The sequence below is a fragment of the Crocodylus porosus genome, unplaced genomic scaffold, assembly GCF_001723895.1.
Source record: "Crocodylus porosus isolate Cpor-Errol unplaced genomic scaffold, CroPor_comp1, whole genome shotgun sequence".
NCBI lineage: Eukaryota > Metazoa > Chordata > Crocodylia > Crocodylidae > Crocodylus > Crocodylus porosus.
In genome coordinates, this window is record NW_017728925.1 from 370,196 (window position 1) to 390,962 (window position 20,767).

At 54.4% G+C, this 20,767-nt stretch overlaps 1 protein-coding gene across 1 annotated transcript in view; it reads right to left on the reverse strand.

Annotated features, from left to right (window-relative positions):
• The window catches only part of ABCA2 (ATP binding cassette subfamily A member 2), a 77,153-nt gene that overhangs the window by 35,403 nt on the left and 20,983 nt on the right, over positions 1 to 20,767 (reverse strand). The window contains exons 3-17 of the mRNA XM_019541083.1: positions 18,827 to 18,920; positions 14,044 to 14,155; positions 12,316 to 12,482; positions 11,707 to 11,834; positions 10,098 to 10,202; positions 9,483 to 9,668; positions 8,867 to 9,085; positions 8,185 to 8,507; positions 6,851 to 7,010; positions 5,441 to 5,569; positions 4,733 to 4,900; positions 4,175 to 4,271; positions 3,080 to 3,253; positions 2,814 to 2,916; positions 2,026 to 2,140 (exon numbers count right to left, since the gene is read on the reverse strand). Of these exons, the coding sequence (XP_019396628.1) occupies positions 2,026 to 2,140; positions 2,814 to 2,916; positions 3,080 to 3,253; positions 4,175 to 4,271; positions 4,733 to 4,900; positions 5,441 to 5,569; positions 6,851 to 7,010; positions 8,185 to 8,507; positions 8,867 to 9,085; positions 9,483 to 9,668; positions 10,098 to 10,202; positions 11,707 to 11,834; positions 12,316 to 12,482; positions 14,044 to 14,155; positions 18,827 to 18,920 (2,280 nt within the window). The remainder of the gene's footprint in view (positions 1 to 2,025; positions 2,141 to 2,813; positions 2,917 to 3,079; positions 3,254 to 4,174; positions 4,272 to 4,732; positions 4,901 to 5,440; positions 5,570 to 6,850; positions 7,011 to 8,184; positions 8,508 to 8,866; positions 9,086 to 9,482; positions 9,669 to 10,097; positions 10,203 to 11,706; positions 11,835 to 12,315; positions 12,483 to 14,043; positions 14,156 to 18,826; positions 18,921 to 20,767) is intronic.

Genomic DNA, 20,767 nt, shown 5'->3' on the forward strand with positions numbered 1-20,767 from the left:
TGGGAGGTCTGTAGTAGACCCCCACCATTAAGTCTCTCCATACAAGTGTCCTGTGCACAGAAAGAGTACCTAATGCTCAGACTAAGACTTGCTCCACAGCCAGCCATGCCAAGGCATTAGCTGCTTGTCCAAGGCAGCCCAGCACTGCTGCCGTCCTACCTTTCAGGTGGTGCCAAAACACCCAGCCTGCTTCATGGCAAGAAGAAATCTGATCATACCAGACAGCCCTTCAGAATCCATGCTCGGAGCAGAGAAGGCAACCATGGCAGCTACAACAAGCATTCGAAAACCATCAGCATGGACCCACAAGAGCTGGAGTGGGTACAAAAGAGATGCACCATGGGGAGAGAATGCTGCTGCTTTCCCACAATCTCCTGAGGGAAGCTTGAGCTACACTACACTACAGTGTGTGAATCTGGTACCACCAGAAGCATGGAGATGTATGTGCTCTGGTGGCTTGGCCCTGGTACCTGCCATGTGCTGCCAGAAGCTCTGCCAAGTCCACTGCACTGCAGGCAAGAGCAGGCCAGACCAGGCTGAGGGAAGCAGCAGCAGCTATTTCAGAGGGTAGCTAGTGGGGTCCTGGCATGGTCTCCTCTGCCAAACAGCCATGCCCCATGCTGGTAGCACCCTGTCATAGGACACAGTGCATCTGGCTAGTCTTGGCACAGATGGTTTCACTGGCGGTATGGTTTCTCCCGGATCTGTGGCACTCGTGCCCAGGAGACACAAGTCTGGGGAGCAGGAGCTGCATGAGAGCCTTCCCCACAAAGTGTCCAGCCATCCAGAAGTATCCACTTTGCTCAGTGGAGTGTTCCAGCAGCACAGGGGGAAAGCCCTCCTCAGCATCCTGCCTCTGATGCGCTTGGCAGAGACAAGACAGCGCTGCCCTCCCAGAGATCTACTGCCAGCTCCTCCTGGCACCATGCCTCAGCAGCTTCGTCATGCTCTTGTTAGCCACTGGAACCTCTTCCCTGCAAGCTCCCACAGGCAGGCTTAAGAGCCAACACCAGCCAAAGAATGAAACACCGATGTTCTCTGGGAACAGCTACGAGGCGATGGGGGCAGCAGCAGGGCAGGGAGGATGGACGTGGAATCCTAGGCATCCAGACTGCAGACCCAAGCAGCTCATCTAACCTATGCCCCTGGTCAGCCAGGGCTGCTCTGAGCAGCAGAGAGAAGCGATCCCACCACTCCCAGACAGCCAAGGTGCTCTAGAGATCAGGGCTTAGGGCAACATCACTACTGTTCTGGGCTGCTATTGTACAGGCAACCCAGAGATGGCAAAAACTGACCCTGCAGGCACTGTTAAGCCCAGATAACCCCGAAGAGCAGTTGCAGAGCTCTAGAGCAATACCAGGGAGGGTGCTTGTTTGACAAACCCCTGGGCACTGCAGTCACCCAGGTGACTACAGGGCACAGTGCAAGAGACAGATCCATCCCTGGTAGTCTCTCACCAGCTCTGAAGGAGTTAACACTGGGGAAGAATCTGGACCAGTGTCCCCCCATGCCCTGGTTTTGAGGCCACAGATAATAGATCTGCTCTCACTCTTGCTTGCATCCATTTTACACCAGCTTCAACAGCATTACACCTGGTTTACACCAGGAAAGGAGAGTCCAGCTGCAGGTTTTCCCTGTTATGTTTTGTCCAGGGCCCACAGCCCTTCCCTTCCCTCAGACATCGTAATGGGAAAATAGCCCCCAGTACTAACCCCTTTACTCAGGACAACAGATCATCCCACCACCGCTTGGCAGCAACAATGGGCTAGATGTGGAAATATTTTGGGGACATAGCTTCTTTCATTGCAAGGTGGCAACAGGGGTGCAGAGACCAGCTTGCCAGGACTCACAGGACACTACTGGAGAGCCCAACAGCCCACCCCATGCCATTTACTGCACGAATTTCAGGGCAGTACCCCACCTTCCCCCACATTGTGTGACTGTATGTTCTGTCAGTTGCCCTCCTTCCTCCTCAGTGGGCACAGTGGACAGCCGTGATCCCAGATCCCACTGCCACATCCCCACCTCTTTCAGGCGATGCTCCTTCTCTGCCACAATGTGCTGGATCATCATAGCCACCGAATAGACCCAGGAGATCACCATGCACAAGGGCATCATGTGCTCGATGACAAACAGGAAACTGGGGAGAGAGGCAGCAAGGCATCAGAACCCGTCCTGACACACCATGAACCCTGGCACCCACAGAGGATGGCAGCCACATGACGACAGACAGCGGGGACCTTGCACCATCACGCTGGGGGGAAAGGGAAAGAATCAGAGTAGACTGAGTTGGAAGGACCATCAAGCGTGTCCACCTCCCTCTGTTGCAGCCCCAGGAACCACTCTGGGATGTCAGGGCAGAGATCAGGCATCGCCACCATGCCCAGGTAATTCCTTTACAAGACCAGATAATTCCTGCTACAGTTCACCTATGCTGAGGGAGTTACTGGCACATCTAAGGTCATACAGCAGGTCTGAGACACGGCCAGTAGAACCCAGGTGCCCTGGCTCCCAGACCCCCACTGTAGCCTGCAATACTCCGAATGTTGCACCTTGCCCAGGCCATGGTGGCATTTGCTGTATAGTGCGGCATTGATGCAATGAGGAAGGAGCCAGCAATGGGATAATAAGGAAAGCAAGCAGCAGGGCCAGCTTGGCTGGAAGGAGTGCAGATGCCAGGCCTGTTTCCATGAGATCCTAGGAGCACTATCCAGAGGGGCCACCTGTCTTGGAGCAAAGGAGTCTTACTGCTCACTGCACCCCAGCCCTGTCCTTGCCCATCACGTCTGTCCCATTCACCCAGCATTACTCACTCATCCCTGGTGTAGCACGGGTATGGAAACATCTGCACATAATTGCCAGGCTCCACCACATCATGGCCCACAAAGGTGTTGATAAGGGCCCGCTCCATCATGTCTGGGAAGAAAAGGCCAGGAGATAAGCTACATTAACAAAGCAGGGGAGCATCACTCAGCAGAGCAGCATGTAGGGGATGTTGCATTGCACACCCACGTAGCAGGCTGTGCTGGCCTTTGTCCCAGTCAGAGAGCAGCAATCCTACCAAAGTCTGTCTACTCACCCTGGATCCACACAAAACCATAGAGGAAGTAGAAGCGCCCGCCGGTGTTGGGGCCGGGCCGCCAATATGCCCGGCGGATCTCGTTGGTCTTTTCTGTGAAGCTGGAGTTCTGCCGGATCTTATACATCACATGTGGTGGGAGGCTGCCGTCCTTGTTGGTCTGGAAGATGACACCTGAGGGGAAAGCAGCAGAGGTGAGGACATTTAGGACACTGGAATTCATCCCAGCCAGCTCCATGGTCAGCTTCACAGCGGCTAGGGTCAGGAGGGACCCGAACAGGTCATCTAGCTTGACCCCCCGCCACAGGCAGGAATGAATGCTGGGTTCACAAGACCCCAGACAGGTGATCATCCAACCTCCTCTTGAATTTGCCCAAGGTAAGGGAGAGGACCACTTCCCTGGCAAGCTGGTTCCAGATTTTGGCCACCCTAACCGTAAAATATTGCTTTCTGAACTCTAACCTAAACCAAGCAGGTGGCCCTCCTAGTGTTTATGGGGATGGGAGAAGACCGCTGGGGAGCAGGCTCATGCTCCTCCAAGGGCCAAGGTGCAACATGGTTGCTTATTTGAATGGCTCAAGACAGCCAGGGCAATACCCAAGGAGGGTTAAAATCAACAGGAGTCCCTGCTGACACCTACAGATTTAGGACCAGACCCCCCACGCAGCAAGAGACAGACTCCTCAGCAAGACACGAGGCACTAGGAATGGGTACTTGACAGAATATGGAGCAGCTCTCAAAGCTTGGCAAGAGCCACTGGATTGAGACCCATGGTCACACCTAGGTCCTAACCATTCTATAAATAGGGAAACTGAGGCACAGAAACACTCCTCACTCCAGCAAGTCAGTGGCAGAGGCTGAAGACCAAAGGGCCTCTCTGTGCCTCAAGGCCTCAGAAATGCCCAAATTCAGCTCTGTACATCTGGAAGCGCGAGGCAAAAACCTGCCTGGGATCAGGCTGGAGGGAGCTTGAGAATCAGTGCAATGGTGAAGAGATGCAAGCTGACAAGGGAATTCAGAGGAAATGAGCAAAGCCATGTGAATGGTGATAGGAAGAGAGGGAGAGGGAAGGAAAGCACAGAGCCAGGGACCTACTGGCAAAGACAGTGACATTGTCCTGATATGCCTGGTTCAGTGTGTAGTTCACTATGCTCTCCTCATCAGGGAAACCCTTGAAGATGTCCACGCTGACCTGTCAGGAAAAAAAAGTCCCATGAGATCCTGCTGCAGCCACAGCACCTTGGACTGATCCCTGCTCTACAGGGGAACCAGGGCACACCCTTCCTCCCCCTGCCATCTAGTGGGGATGACCCACACTCCACTGCCATTATGTGCAGTCAAACTTCCTGCTGCCATGGCCCTGCATTTCCCATTGGCATGGCACCTTACTGGCAGCCAGAGTAATAACAGCATCTACTGTGTGCTCCTGATCTGTCTGATCCCAATGTAATTTACATGCCTGTTACCCAGCCATTTATATATCCATGCCCAGTGAATTACACCCAGGCACGTGTTAGCTCACCCATGCCCTTGGCTAACTAAGGCAATTGCCAAGTGCCCACGGAAGCCTGGCTAGGGAGAGAGCAGCTTTCCTGGGTATGCCCGACACCTGGCAGGCTTAGCCTAGCTCTAGGGAGCTGGTGTTGCCCTCACCTTGGACATGAAACGCATCCAGCCACAGGCAGCATTGTCGATGGTGTCCAGCTGCTGCAGCAGGGCACTAGCATTGGGCAATGAGAAGTTGCCATCAATGAAGCTGCGGAGGAGGTCATTGTCCGAGACGTTCAGGATCTCGGGGTGTTTCTGCAGGTCAGCAGTGAACTGGAAGTGAGAGGAGAAAAAGTGAGGTAGCGCAGACGGCTGGGTGTCCTCCACCCTGCCTCCTCCTGCTACTTCTTGTGCAAAGTGGCTGAGGGTCCCACTGCCCCACCTTGCACCAGGCAAGCTGGGCCAAGCAGGTCATGGGGCAAGCATTCAGTCAGCCTTAGCAACACCAGGATGGGATCCAGCTAAGTTCCTGTCCCCTCTCAGTCTTGAGAGGTCAATATAAAGCAAGACGCTGGTCAAGCTGCCTGTCACTCAGCAGCAACGAGCAGGTCTGCAGGGTGGGATCCAGCATCTAGGACAGAGATGGCTTTGACACAAGTCCCCCGGGGGAGCAGCCCCCTTTGTAAAACACTCGCTATGTTGCGGCAGCAGTTACCGATGCCAGAAACTGCCTAGATGAAGCTGGAAGCTAGAAGCCAGGGCTGCAACCAGTCGCCTGCAGGCACTTGCACAGATCTTACCACGCTGTGGTCTAGCCCATGTTTCTGCCTCATTCCAGGCCCATCCCCAGACCCCTCTCAGCATCCTCCACACCTGCTGTAGCCAGCGGATCCGTCTCTGCAGCTTTCCCTCCTCTAGGAAGCCCCGGATCTCTGAGGAGATGTTTAGCCAGACCTTGGCATAGTGTGTGACGTTCCCAACGAAGGCAAAGGTCTCGTTGGCCTGCAGCAAGAGAGGCCCCAGGAAGGGTTATATTGAGAGGAGACGTAAGCCTGTAAGCAACTTCTCCCAGCCCTGCCAGCACAGATCAGACCGGTTTATACTAAGTTAGATCAAGTTCCCAGGGCAGATGCTGTCATTCACACACAGATTGTTCCAGTAGAACTACTGCACCTTCAAGCTCATGCCCAATCTCGATCCAAGTTCATTTTCAGGTGAGGATAAGACCTTACACTGATCTAACAATAGGTCAGGTTGATTTTGTTCTGCAGTCTACTGGGCCACGTATGCAGCCTTCTGTGACTGGCTAACAGCAGTCTTACTGCCTCCTCACTGCCTTGGACCACCCTTTCTGCTGCATACTAGTCTTTCCACCCTATGCTCTCCAGAACAGGGTCTTTATTATCCTTCTGTGCACATACAGCACCTGGTACTCATTGGTCCTGGCTTCCAGATACTACCTACTACAGTATCAATGGTAACAGACCAGCCCAAGCAAAGGCTGAACTGACTTCAGTATAGCTAAGTTTGGAGCCTGCAGTGTCATTAGAGCCATTTCAAGCCTATTTAAACCACTGCAGCTTCCCCATCACAGATGAGGTTTTGGTGCTGCTCTGCCGGAGTTGGAGTTGGTGACTACCATGTACCCTGCCCTGGTACAAGTACCCCTTGGGGAAGCCAGGCCTAGGGGATGGGAGCTGGGCATTGTGGACCTACCCTCCTGCTTACCTTAGCAGGGCTGGGACTGTTGGGGTACAGATGGGGGGTGGAAAATCACAGAGAAAATTAACAGTGCTCCAGAGATGGAACAGACCTACCCCAGACTGGGCCAGCAACCTCAGGGGCAGGGCTGGAAACACTCACTGCCACCTGCATCTGCTGGTAGATGGTGTACTGAACTCTGCCTCCAGCCCCAACATCACAGCCTGTCAGCTGCAGGAAGAGAAGGGAAGGGAATCCCTCCCCTGCCCGCCCCCTTCCCTCACTGGCTTGTGTTTACAGCACTAAGAGTCTTAATTATTTATTGACATGGCAGAAATCAATGGGCCCCCAGGGACTGACGGGACAGCTGAACAGCCAAGAACTGGAGAAAGAACCATCCATTAAACACAGCTACTTCAACACTGTCACCTGCCGTGAGATCTTCTCTGGACAGCTGCAAGCTTCCCACCCCAGTTAAAAGGACTGAGACCTCACAGGGCCCAAAAGACACGGTGCTTCGAGGCAGGCAGCCTGCAGCTAAGGGTGCCCTAAGGGTGCCACCTAGGCCAGCCAGGCCCTCACCTTCAGGATGACCTTGTCCACCTCTGTCCCAACTGGAGCGTAGAGGATCTTGGGGTTGCTGGTCATGAGGTGTACCAGGAGCCCCAGGTTGCGCTGCTCCTTGCTGGTGAAGCCCAGAGAGCTCATGTTGCCCTGTTTCAGTGCCTCAGGCTCAATTGTCCTGGAGGAGAAAAGTCACAGTCGGTCACTTGCTGAAGGTTTGGTCATGGTGTCCTGCTTTAGGCAGCCTATGGGGAAGCCTTGAAACACACTGCCAGTGCTCATGGGGTCCTGATTGCAGGGGCTGTTCACTCAAGGACAAAAAGGCAATGTCCCGGCACCAAGGCCAGAATGGGCTGGCCATCCCACAGCAATGCACCCTGCACAGGGGCTCCTGGACACAACTGTTGTAAGCTCCAAACTGCATTGCTGGAGATACAGTTAGAGACTTGCTCCACCCGCCCTGTCCAGCCCTGTACCTCCAAGCCCAGCACCAATGCCCAAGAAGCAGCCACACGGTGCAGACCCAGCTCCTCCCTGTGGGAACTCAACACATCCCAGCCACCCAAGCCTTCTGGGCACACGTTTCCTCATTTACTGCAGGTTCTCCTCTGAAGGGGCCAGGCAGGGCACACCATGAGCAGAGAGAGCCCAGCCTGGAAGGAGCCAGTGCTTGGCAATCCCTTGCAGGACATGGTAGTAGGGAACTTTCACACCAATTCACAATACTGGTGCATCCAGAATAGGGCTGGGTGACATAGAAACCCTCCCTCAGCAGGGACCTGTGGGCATGGTGTGAGGACCCACTGAGGCAGCGCACGTGAGGATGCAGTGGCATGAGTCAAGCTTGTGAGTCCTAGGGAGGGAGTGGCAGGGTGGGTGGCTCCCAGCACAGGTATTAGTGCAGGCAACAGCAGCGCAGGATTACTTTAGCCAGTCTTGGAGGGAAAACTACAGAGAGGGGAGCGCAGTCCAAGGCCCCAGCTGACCTCTCCTGCCCGGACCATGGGGATGAGCAGGACCTCCCACCACTGGGGACAGTGACTTGCCATTGGACAGGGCCCTCTGCCATCCCCACCAACTGCAGGCAGAGCCAAACGGGACACTAGGAGATGAGAAAGGCCCCTCCACAGGCTGGACCCTGTGGGTTCCCAGTGGTCCCAGCTCCTCAGGCAAACAGGCTGTGGCCGGGATCCTGGCGGAGGCTGCAGGCAGTCCCAGACCCACTACTGCCAAGTCACTTTGCTCTGATCCTGTCCTCTGCCAACCCACACCTCACCTCCCATAGTGCCCCCTGCCCCCATCCCTGCCTACTCTGCCCAGGTCTGTAGGGCTTTCAGGAGCCAAAGTCTTACCGGTTGTTCCCACACAGGATGGGCTGCAGCCCTGCCCAGAGCTGCACGAAGGCCGAGCACTGGCCCTGGGGGTTCTCCCCAACTGGCTCGCCCTCACCCTCCTCCACGGTGGAGTTGGTGCCGGCTGTGGAGTTCCCACCCCAGCTGGTGCTGTTGGCTATAGCTGGGGGAGTTTTGCTGGCGCAGGCACCCTTAGGCAGCAACTTGGCCAGAGCCGAGAGGATGTCCACATCCTTGAGAACCTTCTCCATCTCCATGAGGTCCTCCAGTAGGGCATGGAGGCGGTGTTGGGCAGCCGTGCTGTTCACCTCATCCAGCTTCAGCTGTAAAACCAAGGTTGGGAGAGGGGTTAGCAGCTTGCAGGGCTCCCCAGGGCAGAGATGGGGACCTAATACCTATCACTGCCCACTGACTTGAAATTCAGAGAGGTGTATATGATAGGTCTGCAGAGGGCTGGGTACCTGCCCCATCCTCACTCCCCAGAGCAGGGCAGTCACCTGTGTGGAGATGCCTGGTTTCCCTGCAGCTCTCCCCCACCAAGCCAGGGTCAGCCACTCCCTCAAGTCATGGGGTCTCAGTTGTCCCTCCAAATCCTGTCAGTGCCAGGCATGTCAGAGGAGCGATGTGGGAGCCAGGGGGGAGGAGGAGCCCAGAAGGCAGCCCTGGCACCACAGGCACTTACCCTACTGGCGATTTTGTGTGTGTCCAGCTGCTCCTTGAGCTCTGTGGCCAGCTGGGCAAAGCGCTCCCTGCGGATGCCAGCGCTCCCATTGCAGACCAAGGCCCGGTAGCCCCACAGCCAGGGCCGCTGGCTGTCATGGATGGTCAGGATCCGCCTCAGCTCCCCCCGGTTCTGATCACACGTCAGCTGCTCCAGTACTGACGGCGTGAAAAGGATGTTCTGTGGGAGAGAGGAGGCACATCATCTTCCCCTGCCCAGGAGGCAGGCATCATTAACCCCGGTTGTGCCGGGGCCTGGGTCAGGGTGGGACACTAGCATGGCTTCTAAAAACCAGGCTGAAAACAGGGCAAGGCACTAGAAGGGATCCATTCCTAGCGCTGTCACCGACTTACACTCTGCACTTGGCCGTGAGCCAAGATGGGGAAGCCAGAGAGTCACCAAACCCAGTCCAAAGAGCAGGCCAAGATACAGCTGAGGGTAGCAGCCCTAGCCAAAAACCCATTAATGGACTGGGGGGTGCTTCCCCTCCAGCGTGGGGCTGTGTGCTTCCTAACCCTATTACACCAGAGCTGAGCCCCACACTACCTCCCTCATGCTCTTCCATGAACCCCCTCACCTCCATCTCCTTCACGAAGGCCTGGGGGCTGTAGGAGTCAGAGGCCTCAGAGGGGGAGCCAACAAGGCCCAGGGCCTGGGACAGGAGGTGCAGCAGGGCCTGCCTGTGGATCGATCGCGTGTGGTTCCGCAGGGCCCTGTGAATCAGCCCCTCCTTCAGGTTCCTCCAGCCACCCAGGAGGCTCTCCTGCAACAGAAAGGGGGAAGGGGCGAGGGAGACGGCTGGTCAGCTGTGGAACAAAGAGGACTCCACCAGGCACTGGAGAGGATGAGGTGAGACAGAGCTGACGGACACAAATCCCATGTTCTGGACACAAACTCCAAAGCTCTAGTCAGTCAAAAGAAAAAGAGCAGCTTTCTCTGCTCCCAGCCTCCAGCTCTAACCAGCCACAGGTGAGGTACAAGGAGAGCTCAGGGAGAAGCAGGAAGAAAGGCCATCACAGGGCAGGGAGAAGGCTGGAGTGCTGGATCCGGCACCTGGATCCCACTCTGATGTAGTGATTGGAGAAGGCAGCGTCTGCCTTACCCAACAATGAGGCCTTGGAGATAAAGTGAGCTCATGCACTGTCCACCCCAAGATGCAGGGAAGGGTGGAAACAGCCAGGGGCCTCCTCACCTCCAGCTGGAGGATCTTCTCCCCAGCACTGAAGCGGTCCCACGGCTCCTTCTCATGGACATCCTCTGCCGAGGGGGGAGACGAGCCAAAAAACAAGCGATACACCTGCAAGGGGAGAGCATGGAAACTTGATGGTGGTCTACAAGGACCTCCAAGGGGAAAAGATTTCTGAAGCCAAAGGCTCTAGTCAAGACAAGGCTGAACAAAATCCATCATCTGGAATCCAGAGAAATCTAGTCTGAAAGAAGGCATGAAATTTTAACCCTGGGAGGGTAATCAGCCATGGAACTACAGGGAAGTGGTGGGCTCTCCATCACATCTTCCTTAAGGACAGGTCCTGGCCCAGCCAGAAGCATCTATCATGTGAGGTCCTCTGGCATATGCTACACAGACCAGACTGGTGGGGACCCTTCCCTCTACTCAGGACTTCAGCTACTCTAGGAGAAGCAGCTGCAGAACCATCCCTCCTGCACCGTCAGTCCATGACCAGCTGTTCAGTCTAGTGGGGGTGGCAAACCAGCAACAGCAAGCTACAGCACTGTAGCCACATGATGCAGGTCACCCGGCCACCTCCACTCACCGCCCACACTCACCCCAGGAGGGTACACCCATTTCAGCTGATGGGTGCCATTAAGCCATATGCTGCCCGAGACATGACAAGGGAAAGGTGCCATTGTATCAAATGGCTGCTAGGTGGAGGACACAAAGAGATAAGATCTAGCTGGTGCCACACGAAGCCACGGCCGCATACCCCGTAGCTGGCTCCCCAGCCAAAGCCTGACTGTCTGAAGTGGGGTTTCCATCTTGCCTCCAGAAGGCAATCCAGACCACCTGCAACTCCTCATTAGCAGACATCTTTCCATCTACCCTGTCCATCCCAGTTCCATGGTGGCAGTGTGGACCAATGTACAGTATAGGGCAGGAACCAAGAGATCCAGCTGTTGCTACCTGGGTAAATAAGTGCCATGCCCCACTCTGCCTCGTTACTCCCAGGTATAAGAGGGGTTCCCTGACCCCTGTTTCCTCTTGCAAGCACCATGGGGAAGGAAAAGCCTTGTTACAGACTCTGACCAAAGATTAAGAAATGAACAAACTCCAGCTCATTCCAGTGCCCACAACCCTCACACATCTATGAACAGGTATTGCACTACTGCCTCACACCAGCTTTGCATAGGGGTCAACATCCTATAGCCCACAGAACCCATAGATGCAGCCTGCAGCACTGGATTTTCAGTGGTGGGGGACCACAGTGGTATTCAGCAATTGGGGCTTTGTCTGCATCACACTGAGGATGGGAGCTTTCCTAGGCCATGCTACATCTGGGTGGTGGAAAGAGGCAGCAGCAGTGAGAAGCAGTGACAACAAACAGGCCTTAGCAATGACCTGCCTAGGACCACAGCTGGGCCATTCTGACCTACACCACAAGACACTGCCAACCACTGCCTTAGCCAGTGCAGATAAAGGGCTCATTTGGGATTGGTTTAAGCATCTACAGACTCAGGGAACTCTCTCTGACCAGCACCCAGGAGGACTAGGCTTCAAGGGCTTCCACATGCTCTAGCACTGCAGCGGTACTCTTCAGAGATGGGTTCCCTGCATGGGCATGTACCTCCTTGAGGTTGACGTTGGAGCTCATCAGCAGCTCAGCTGTCTCATTGGGCAGGGAGAGATTCTGGGTGAGGAAGTGGTGAAGTTCGTTCCTGTCCTTTGCTGCAGAGCCCAAGGTGAAGCCAGATGCTGATGGGAAATGAGAGGAACAGGTTAAAGACTCATGGCTCATGGCAAGGGAGCTGGGATGGACAGTGGCTGCAACAGGGTGCTGCTCAGACTTGGGGAAGAGAGACAGCACCACTGAACTGGAAGGAGAGCCATGCCCAGGAATGCTGGGGCTACTATGCCCAATTCATCATCATCATCCAAAAGATACTGAATCTGCCCTCTCTCCTCCCATCACCAAGCAATTAGTAATTTGGGGCTGGGGGTGGAGGGAGGGTGCTGCTTCCATAACAAACCTCAATGGCAGGTATCATGGGGCCCAGCTCTCCTCTGGACTGGCAGGTTCCACAGGTTGAAAGCTGTGGATGATTATGGCCCCATATACACCCAATGTGGTTATTTCCCAGGTATTCCCCATCCACTACTGGAGCTAAGTCCCTGGCTTGCCTCAGGCAGCTTCATCAGGAGAGATGGGGGGACTGAACCTGCAGCCTGCACTTACCTGCCTGACTGCTGAAGTGGGTCTCCATGGAACTGGGCTCGCTGCTGCTGAGAGACTCTAGGCGATGGTGCAAGGACTCCAGCTCCTCCTCCAGCCCTGGGTGGTCTGGGTCAAACAGGTTGCTCTCCTCCACCACCTCATTGAGCCTCTCCAGGAGCTGGGTCACCCTGAGGGCAAGTAGGGAGGCTGGCGTAAGGAACCATGGGGCACAGCACCACTGCCAGCAAGCAGCCAGGCTGACAAGTGCCAGGAAGGAAGGCAAACACGCAGCCAGGTGAGAGGGCTGGCACTGGAGCATGTGTCAGTAAACAAGATTTCTTCCTCCCCCCCACCAACAAAAGGCGAGTAATGGAGCATGTGCATGTTGCTGGATGGGATTCCCTGTTCTCCCAGATTCAAGGAGGGGTGGTCAGCCACAGGAGAGAAGCAGGGTGTCCTCACCCCACCAGATGCAGGTTCCACTATCCCAGGAAGCAGACAGATGTCCTTGGCTCACTGCACACCCCCGGTTGTACAGCTCAGCCCTTCCTGACTGCCCTCTACACTCTGCTGGAGCCAGCCTGAGGCAAATGCTGTGACTCATTCAGCAACAGCTTGCAACCTCATCTGCATTCAGTCAAGCAGACCTGAGTCAGCAGTGACAAGTGGGACTCCCGAAGCCAGACAGCTGTCCGGGTCCCCTCTTTGGGCACTGGTCTGCCAGCCCCTCTCCTTGCATAGCTCTCCCAGGCCCCCCGGTGCCCCAGCAGAGCAGCAGTGCTCTGCTCAGCTCTGCAGCCCCTGCAGAATACAGGGGAAGGGGAAAGCCAGCGGGGTATACTGATGAATGGGTTGAATGGGGATCGTAGCCCAATGACTGGCAGGGGGGCTGGGCAGGGAAGCGTATTGAGGGGAGAAGACAGTAGATAAATGCAGCCAGGAACAAATGGAAGACCATTTGTAATGTTCAATGAGATCAGCATCAGTGGACAAGATTTCATGCTCAGAAGGCCACATCCACAAACAACCTGCTCTTCCCCTGCTGTGACGCACAGCTTGAGACCGACACAAATGTGAAACTTGGTGAGATGATCCCTTCTCACCATAGTCTAGAGACAAACCAAAGCCCCAGTGATTGAGAATGGAAGAAGCTCAGAAAGCAAAGCCAAGCTAGGTGGGAAAGCAGAGGGGCCATTAAGGCTGGAGGCCAAGGCACTGAGGCAGCATCTGGGACCACAGGTCATGGCACCGTCATGGTGAACGTGAAACAGAAAACAAAACCAACTCAAACCTGACATTCAGCAAATGGAAGTGATGCATATTTTCACCTCCTCAGAGGAAAAGGCATGCCGCCAGCCAATGCCAGGAGAGGGCAAAGAACAAAGTTTAGAAATGCTTTTAGTCCTGATAATACACAGTATTCGTGCAGGAATCTCCATCACATGAGATTCAAAGTGGCTTTTGAGCAAATAATCCTCACAGCTCTTCTGCAAAATGGGGGTGGAGGTCGGGGGGGAGCCAGCAGCCTCACTGCATCGGAGGTCTGGGGATAGGAAGTGAGCAGCAGAGCAGGCAACACAAGTTATATTGGGGTCCTATGCTTTAGCCATGAAGCTGACTCTCCTCTGCCTGCTACAGCACAAAGTATTAAAAGAGTTTCTGTTTAAATCCATAGCTAGGCAGTGCATGCATGCATGACAGGTAGTCATGGCCAAGGAAAAAATACAAGCAGAGAAGGGGTGGACTCACGTGGAGTTGGAGTACTGGAGGAATCCAAATTCATCTCTCTGCCCATCAGGACACAAGGACTGCATCACGGGCAGGATCCCAGCAGAGGTGAGAGGGGCTGCTGTGTAGAAAGCTGGAGAGGGAGACACAGCACGAGAGAGAGGGAAGATCCAGGGAGACAAGGTAGGAAGAAGACAGAGACACACACCGAGTTCAAGAGAGAAGCATGAGTGCTAGATCAGTATGGTTATTGGCTAATAAGTTTTCTCCATCAAGTCAAAGGAGGTCAGAGGGTAAAGGTCAGAGGTCATGGAGCCCCACTTCCTTTGGCAGGGTCTTCCATTAGCTGTCCTATGGGGCTGCTCTCTGGTCTCATTGCTTTTCAGGCCTCTGGGCACCACAAAGCACTTCCTGCTTCCCCACACCAAACCAGAACCAATCTCCCCTGCGTGGCACAGCAGGTCACACCAGAGAGGTGACCACACTCCTAGACAGAGGTGTGTGGGGACCCATATTCACTTCTGCTTCCCCAGAGCTCTTATACAGCCTACCAATTCCAGCCCTGAGGACAAGGAAGCTGGTGGAATGACTTCTGACATTTGCCCTACAGAAACTGCAAACCCAATGGCTGCTCTGATCAGCCCATTAGTGAATCTCAGACACAGTTTGATTTGCAGAGAGGAGGAGGAGGAGGAAGAACAGGGACACTGGGTTAGGAAACGGGCTAGTAACCGACAGCACTAAAAACTCCCCAAACCCTGTCAAATGGACCACCCCATGTCCCCCCACCAGGGCCCTCAGTCTGCGGCTGGCGGAGATGAAACACGGGAGTTTTCATAAGAAGCAGAAACTGAGGCAGGTCAGGGAAAAAAAAAGCAACTGGGAGGGAGACCTGGAGAAGACAGAGGAGAGCCGAGAATATCAATCAAGGCACCTATATCCTCGATGAATATTCTCACAGGCAGCCTTCCCCCTAGCCCCACTAATCAGGCAGGTATGGTAAAGATACAGCCCTCTGCCCCATGCTCACAAGGTCTTCAGAGCCACCCCACCCAACCAGGCTGTGCCGAGGGAGCATCCCCAACTGCCTCACTCTCCAGGCCCCAGCGTCGTCATGCAATTGCCGTTCCTGGCACAATCCCAATATTTCAAATTTAAGAAGCGGAACAAATGTGCTGCCGAGTGTGCGCTAATGGGCCCCAGGTGGGGGAGGGCACTGATTAAACACAGGCCATTAGCAAGCAGCGGCTTCCCACCACGATCATTGATAACGCACACTGAGTGCCCCCCAGGGACACAGCTAGGCTTGGCTGGCACTTCTTTCCACCATGGCCTAGCGTGCCAGTTTTGATGGACTAAATAAGGCCAATGAGTTGGAGGCGTTAGCATGACCCCACCACTGCACTGCTGTAGACAGCAGGGCCAGGGTCGGGGCTGAGTACAGAAGCCGTTGGCTTGCTTAGTCCCCTGGCAAGCATTAGCATTGAAAATTGTTCACCTTCTATTAGGCAGGCAGAAGAATGGTGGAAGAGTTGTTAGGGCATTAACCAGGAATCCGTTAGGCCAGGCTTTCATTTTAATGCTACGTTCCTTATTCCCACTAGGTGCAGAATCTTTCTAAGGGAAAAGCCTCCCTATCAGACAGCCTTCCAGACTGCCTTAAATAGGGTCATCATTGTTTTACTTCATTCATGACAGGCTAGAGCTGGAATCAGGCCAACAACAGTAACTCTAGTTCATGGGAACTGGGGCAGACCAGATATTCCACCTCCCCCAAACCCCAGGCCTTGACACCACCCACAGTGGAACTAAGGCTGAAGAAAGGGCTGTGTTCCTAATGGAAATGCAAAGAAGCAGGGACTGGTGAAGATGCTCATGTAGGCCCACATCTTTTGGGGCCAAACCTCAACCAGGCTATCCAATGCAGGATGTAGATTCAATGAGATTCTGGTGGGAAGGAGCAAATTAGGCAGGTCAGCAGCCTGTAGCAGCACCAGCATATTTAGGAAATGTCAGTATCGTGATATTGCATCTAGGACAAGCCAGAAGGGTCTGATGGGAAGGGGCTTTGCACTACACAGGAAATAACAGGCAAGACATACAAGTGTGTGCACCCTGTGGCTTCACATCCAGAACAGCCATGCTTGGTAAAACCCTCATAGGAGCATTGGGTTGGGATAGTCTCTGGGATAAGTCATGCTATAAACCAGAGATTCATATGAACAGATGAAGGTTGCACATCTCAGCTCTCCTTCTCTGAGATATATCTCACAGACCATCTATACCAGGGCCTATCCACATGCTATAGTCACATTGGACCATGCTGAAGCAATCTGGTCATGGAGGTGGCATCTACCAGCATCCCAAAGCCCTGCATAGAGCATGGTTCTGGACATTATCAGCATGTGCTTCAGTTGTAAAGACTGCAAGTACAAGCTGGGCTGCATGTATGTGGGAAACAGTTATGCTCTTTGTGGGTCACCCTAGTGGCTGTCATCATGGCACGACAAACCCATGGGAAGGGCTCTGGCCAATATGCCCCAAGATGCACACACAAAAAAGTGTGGCAGAGAGACTGGGTGGTGCTTAAATGCTGATCCTGGGTAGAAGAGTGCCTCAAGGGTTAGTGGAAGGGGGAGCAGGCTGGGACAGGGCATAGCTGCTCCTTGTTTTGCATGCACAGTGGTCCACGATAGCTCCTTGTCCTCCACGGCTGGAACGGCAGGAGCTCCTCCTCTTTTAATGCTAGCACAGCCCAAACCAAACCCGGCCATAACTCCAGGCAGCCACAGCCAGGTTCAGCAAGTGTTAAACTTCAGACAAAGCCTGGCCACATAACAGGGGTCCAAGATAAAGAAAAAGAAAGAGGAAGATAGCCAAAGAGCACTGTAGCCATGAGCTACATCAGGCCAGCACTGGAGGATTCTGGGAAAGTTGTCAGTATCCAATGGCACAGTATAGGCTGCAGACCACATGCACAGGGTCATCCTGCATTTGTGTGGCTGTGGTATGCTTGTACATGTTCATCATCACCAGTCCCAAGGAGACAAATGCAGGGGAGTAAATCAGTGTGTTAATCAAAGTAGTCAAGAAAGCTGGGCCAATGGCTGCTGTTTCCCAGAATACTTTGCTGGCAGGATTGGGGGTGGGGGAGGGGGAAGCGCCAACCCAAATCAACAACTTACAGACTGGAGCATGCAGTAGCAGCATGGAAGACAGGGGGTGACGGTGGGGAAAAGAAAGAGAGCGTAAGACAAACAACAAAACAGAACAAAAACAAAAAGAGCGCGTGTCAGGTGGGGACACCAGAATGGGAACAGTCACAGCTCGAAGACCCACGGTGACAGCATGGCATCGGGGTGCTCCTCGTCGTCGGTGCCAACAACCCCTCTACGTGCAGCACTGGAGCCCAGTGCGAGGGATAGCTGAAACACAGGCTCAGATCACCATTACCCAGCACCACAGCATTTTTGCTCCCAGAGCAGCACATTCACACATGCTTAGGTGCTTCCCTTCTGCTCCTGCACTCCTTGCTCTTCATGCTTCTCCCTGCCCTTCCCCAAAACAAAATGGTATCCAAAGCCCCCACTTGGTTTCCCCAAGTAACCCCAGGTGTCAACAGGGGATGCAGAGAGAATGGATCTGGAGAAGGTGGGTTGCTGCATGCAGGGGACAGGAAAGGGTATGTGGGCTATCTGTCCCACCCTTTTCTGCCATCCTGGAAGTCTTTGCCTGGCCCTGCATTCAGCAGTGACTATTCCTATTTGCTTGTCCACTCCCTGCTGCTAACAGTGTCTGGCCTGGCAATGCCTGCCCCCGTACACCAGGGCCCCAGTGAGATGGCCAGAGACTGTGGGTAGTTCCCAAGGTGCCTTGCCTTGCAGTGCTGCTTTCCTACCAGCCAGAGGCTGATTCCCACATACCTGGGACTTGGCTAGAGCCGTCTTTCCAATGGGGCCATGGCAGCTCTTACCCACATGGGCAGTGGAAGAATCCTTGAAAGTGCCCACCCCAGGGTCTTGGAGTGCTTGGCTTGGCCATCATTGGAAAGTGACTGAAAGTCAGGCTGGACTGAACTAAGGCATAGCTTCACGTCCAAGTTAACGCAGGAGACTGGCACTGGCTCAGGTGCCAGCAGCCTTGCCACTCAGCCAGACCAGTGGGCCCCCACAAAACTGCTGCACAACAGGGCTACCCCCTTCCCCACAGTGCGTCACTAGGACTGGAGGGGGAAACAGCCACGCAGTCAGCTGAGCCATACTTTTTCCCAGGGAACTGTGGGAGAACTGTACCTCTGGATACCAGGGGACTATCAGCTGTCAGGTCCAATGGTGCCAATTAGGGCATAAGAGGTGTCAGACTCCCCTCAGCGGCAGCCCTCAAAGGCTGCCCTGATGAGCAGCCGTGGCCCAGGCTGGACCACAGCAAGAAGCGACTCCAGAAAGGCAACGTAGGAAGAGGAGACAGACTGCTTGTTTCTTGCTGTCCAGACACCCCCACTGCTATCGGAGAGCTGCCCCAGAGCCTTGCTGAACAGACCGGGCAAACAAGTCTACTGAACATGTCTTAGCCCAGGGGGTCACAAGGCCTTGCACCCTGGCCTCGGTCAGAAGCCCAGCAGGTCCCACAATGTGGGAGCCTTGGGCCAGTTGAGGCCTCTTTGAAGGCTCAGCTAGGCATGATGGAGGCAATGAGTGGGTTTTTGCCACCTAGGTTCTTCCCTCTCAGTTAATCCCCTTAAAGCTGAGGTTTCCCCAACCAAAGCATCCCACCTCCTTCCCCACAGCCTCCTGCCCCCACTCACCTTCCTTCACTGGGATGGTGGGCTTCTTCTGCCGCAGCCCCAGGAGGATGAAGAAAAGCACCAAGGGTATAAAGATCTCGAACGCCAGCACCCACTAGGAAGAAGAGACAAAACAGGTATCATGAAGCTCAGGGAGATGCCACAAGGCAGACCGTCTGCCCCAACCCTGCCAGGTCTGTAAAAGCCCATCTAGGGAGTAATTTCAAGAAAACTAAAATCTGCTTATTTCCTCACGACTAGGGTGAACATCGTTATTTCAGGTAAATCTGAGATAGGGGCGATGGGCAACAAGAGGCATGCACATACACATGCACACACCTCGGCTCCCAGCTCCCAGGAGCAGGGCTGGGTGGGACAGCGCAGTGTGCACATAAGCACGCACATACCCTGACCCCGCAGCTCCCAGGTTCCTACCAATACAGGACTTTTGCTTACATTTTCTCTAGTGGCTGGGATGCCGAGACAGCCTACAAAACGTGGGATTGTCCTGGACAATCCAGGACATTGTCACCCTACCCAGAACCAACCTCTCAGCTGTCACAAACCAGACTTCAGACTACAGCACAAATCTCAAGCAGGATGAATTTGGGGTCCTTCATCCTCTCGTTCTGCTCCACAGGAAGAACCTGCTCAAGAACTAAACTAGCTGGGGAACTGCAGGGCGTGGGAGGGAGGAGGAAGCACCCCTTTTCTTGGGTGCTAGAGGAGGAGAGGCAGGCTTGCAGGCTGCAGTTAGCAATTAGGGCTGATGCAGTCACAGGGCAGCCTGTCAATCTTTATGTTGGCACCTGTGCTCCTGTGTACAGCAGGTGGATCAATAAGCCCTGACCAGCAGCAGCTAATCTCATCAGCACACAGGAGTGGAAGTTAGACATTAGCAGAGATTGTGCAGAGCCCTTGCTTATGTGTGTGGCCTTAAACATCCAGGGCCACAACAAATCCAGTGGCTCTGGGCTGGGCCTGGGGTGTGAAACACTTAGCCCTGGGATGCAGGTCAAATCCAGCCCAGGTCAGCAATGGCTGGCCAGCACTCCTGACTGTCCTGCACGAGCTGAGCTGGGGGGTCCGAACATGGACAGTCACGCTCAGATGTCCACAGAAGCCAGCTGTGCATGGCTATGAACACGCACGTGCAAGCTCATAGGTGGGGTAAGGATGCAGGTGCCCGTGTTTTTGTCTGCAGAAAGAAACAAGGCAAGCCAGGCCTGTGGCCCTCTGTCAGCCAGAAAGAGAGCAGCTCACGACTGGCTTCAGGCTGATGATTCAGCCTCAGCCAGGAGCGGCTGGAAGGGAAGGACAACACACGCAGCACCTGCAGCTCAGAGCAGTCCTCGGAGCAGGCTGGATGGAAGTACCAGCTCCATGTTGGGGTCACAGGCTGCTTTGCCCCCTCCTTCCGTCACGAAGGAGCTGCAGTAAACACAGCAGGTCTGTGCGCTTTAATTCAAGAGCTGCACAGCAGCAAGGCAAGGAGGGGCCAGAGCCAGCCCAGCTCCTTTGCCAGGCAGCCTTCTGGTGGCAGCCATGGGATCGCAGTGTGCTCATGACCTTTTGGTGACCCAGTATCTAGTTCTTCAGAGGCTCATTTCCTTCTCACTGTGCACAGAGCAGGAAGCATAGTGTAGTGGTTACAGCATGGGGCTGACAGCTAGGAAACTCTAGTTCTGTTCCCTGTGTTGATCTAGGCCAAATGCCTGACCTTCGTATCTGTGCCAGTCCACTCCTCTCTGCAGTGGAGTGTGCAAAGTTCACCTGTCACACAGGTAATGCAGGTGAAAGGCTGCAGGATCCTTGGCTGGAAGGCAGTACAGGAGGGCAAAATGATATTAACTCCCCTTGCAGAGGGAGGGAAACTGAGGCACAGGAAGACCTGCATCTAGCTGTGGGCCGCAGAGCAAGTCAGTGTCAGACCCACTAGGCCTGAGCCCAGGGCTCCTGCTC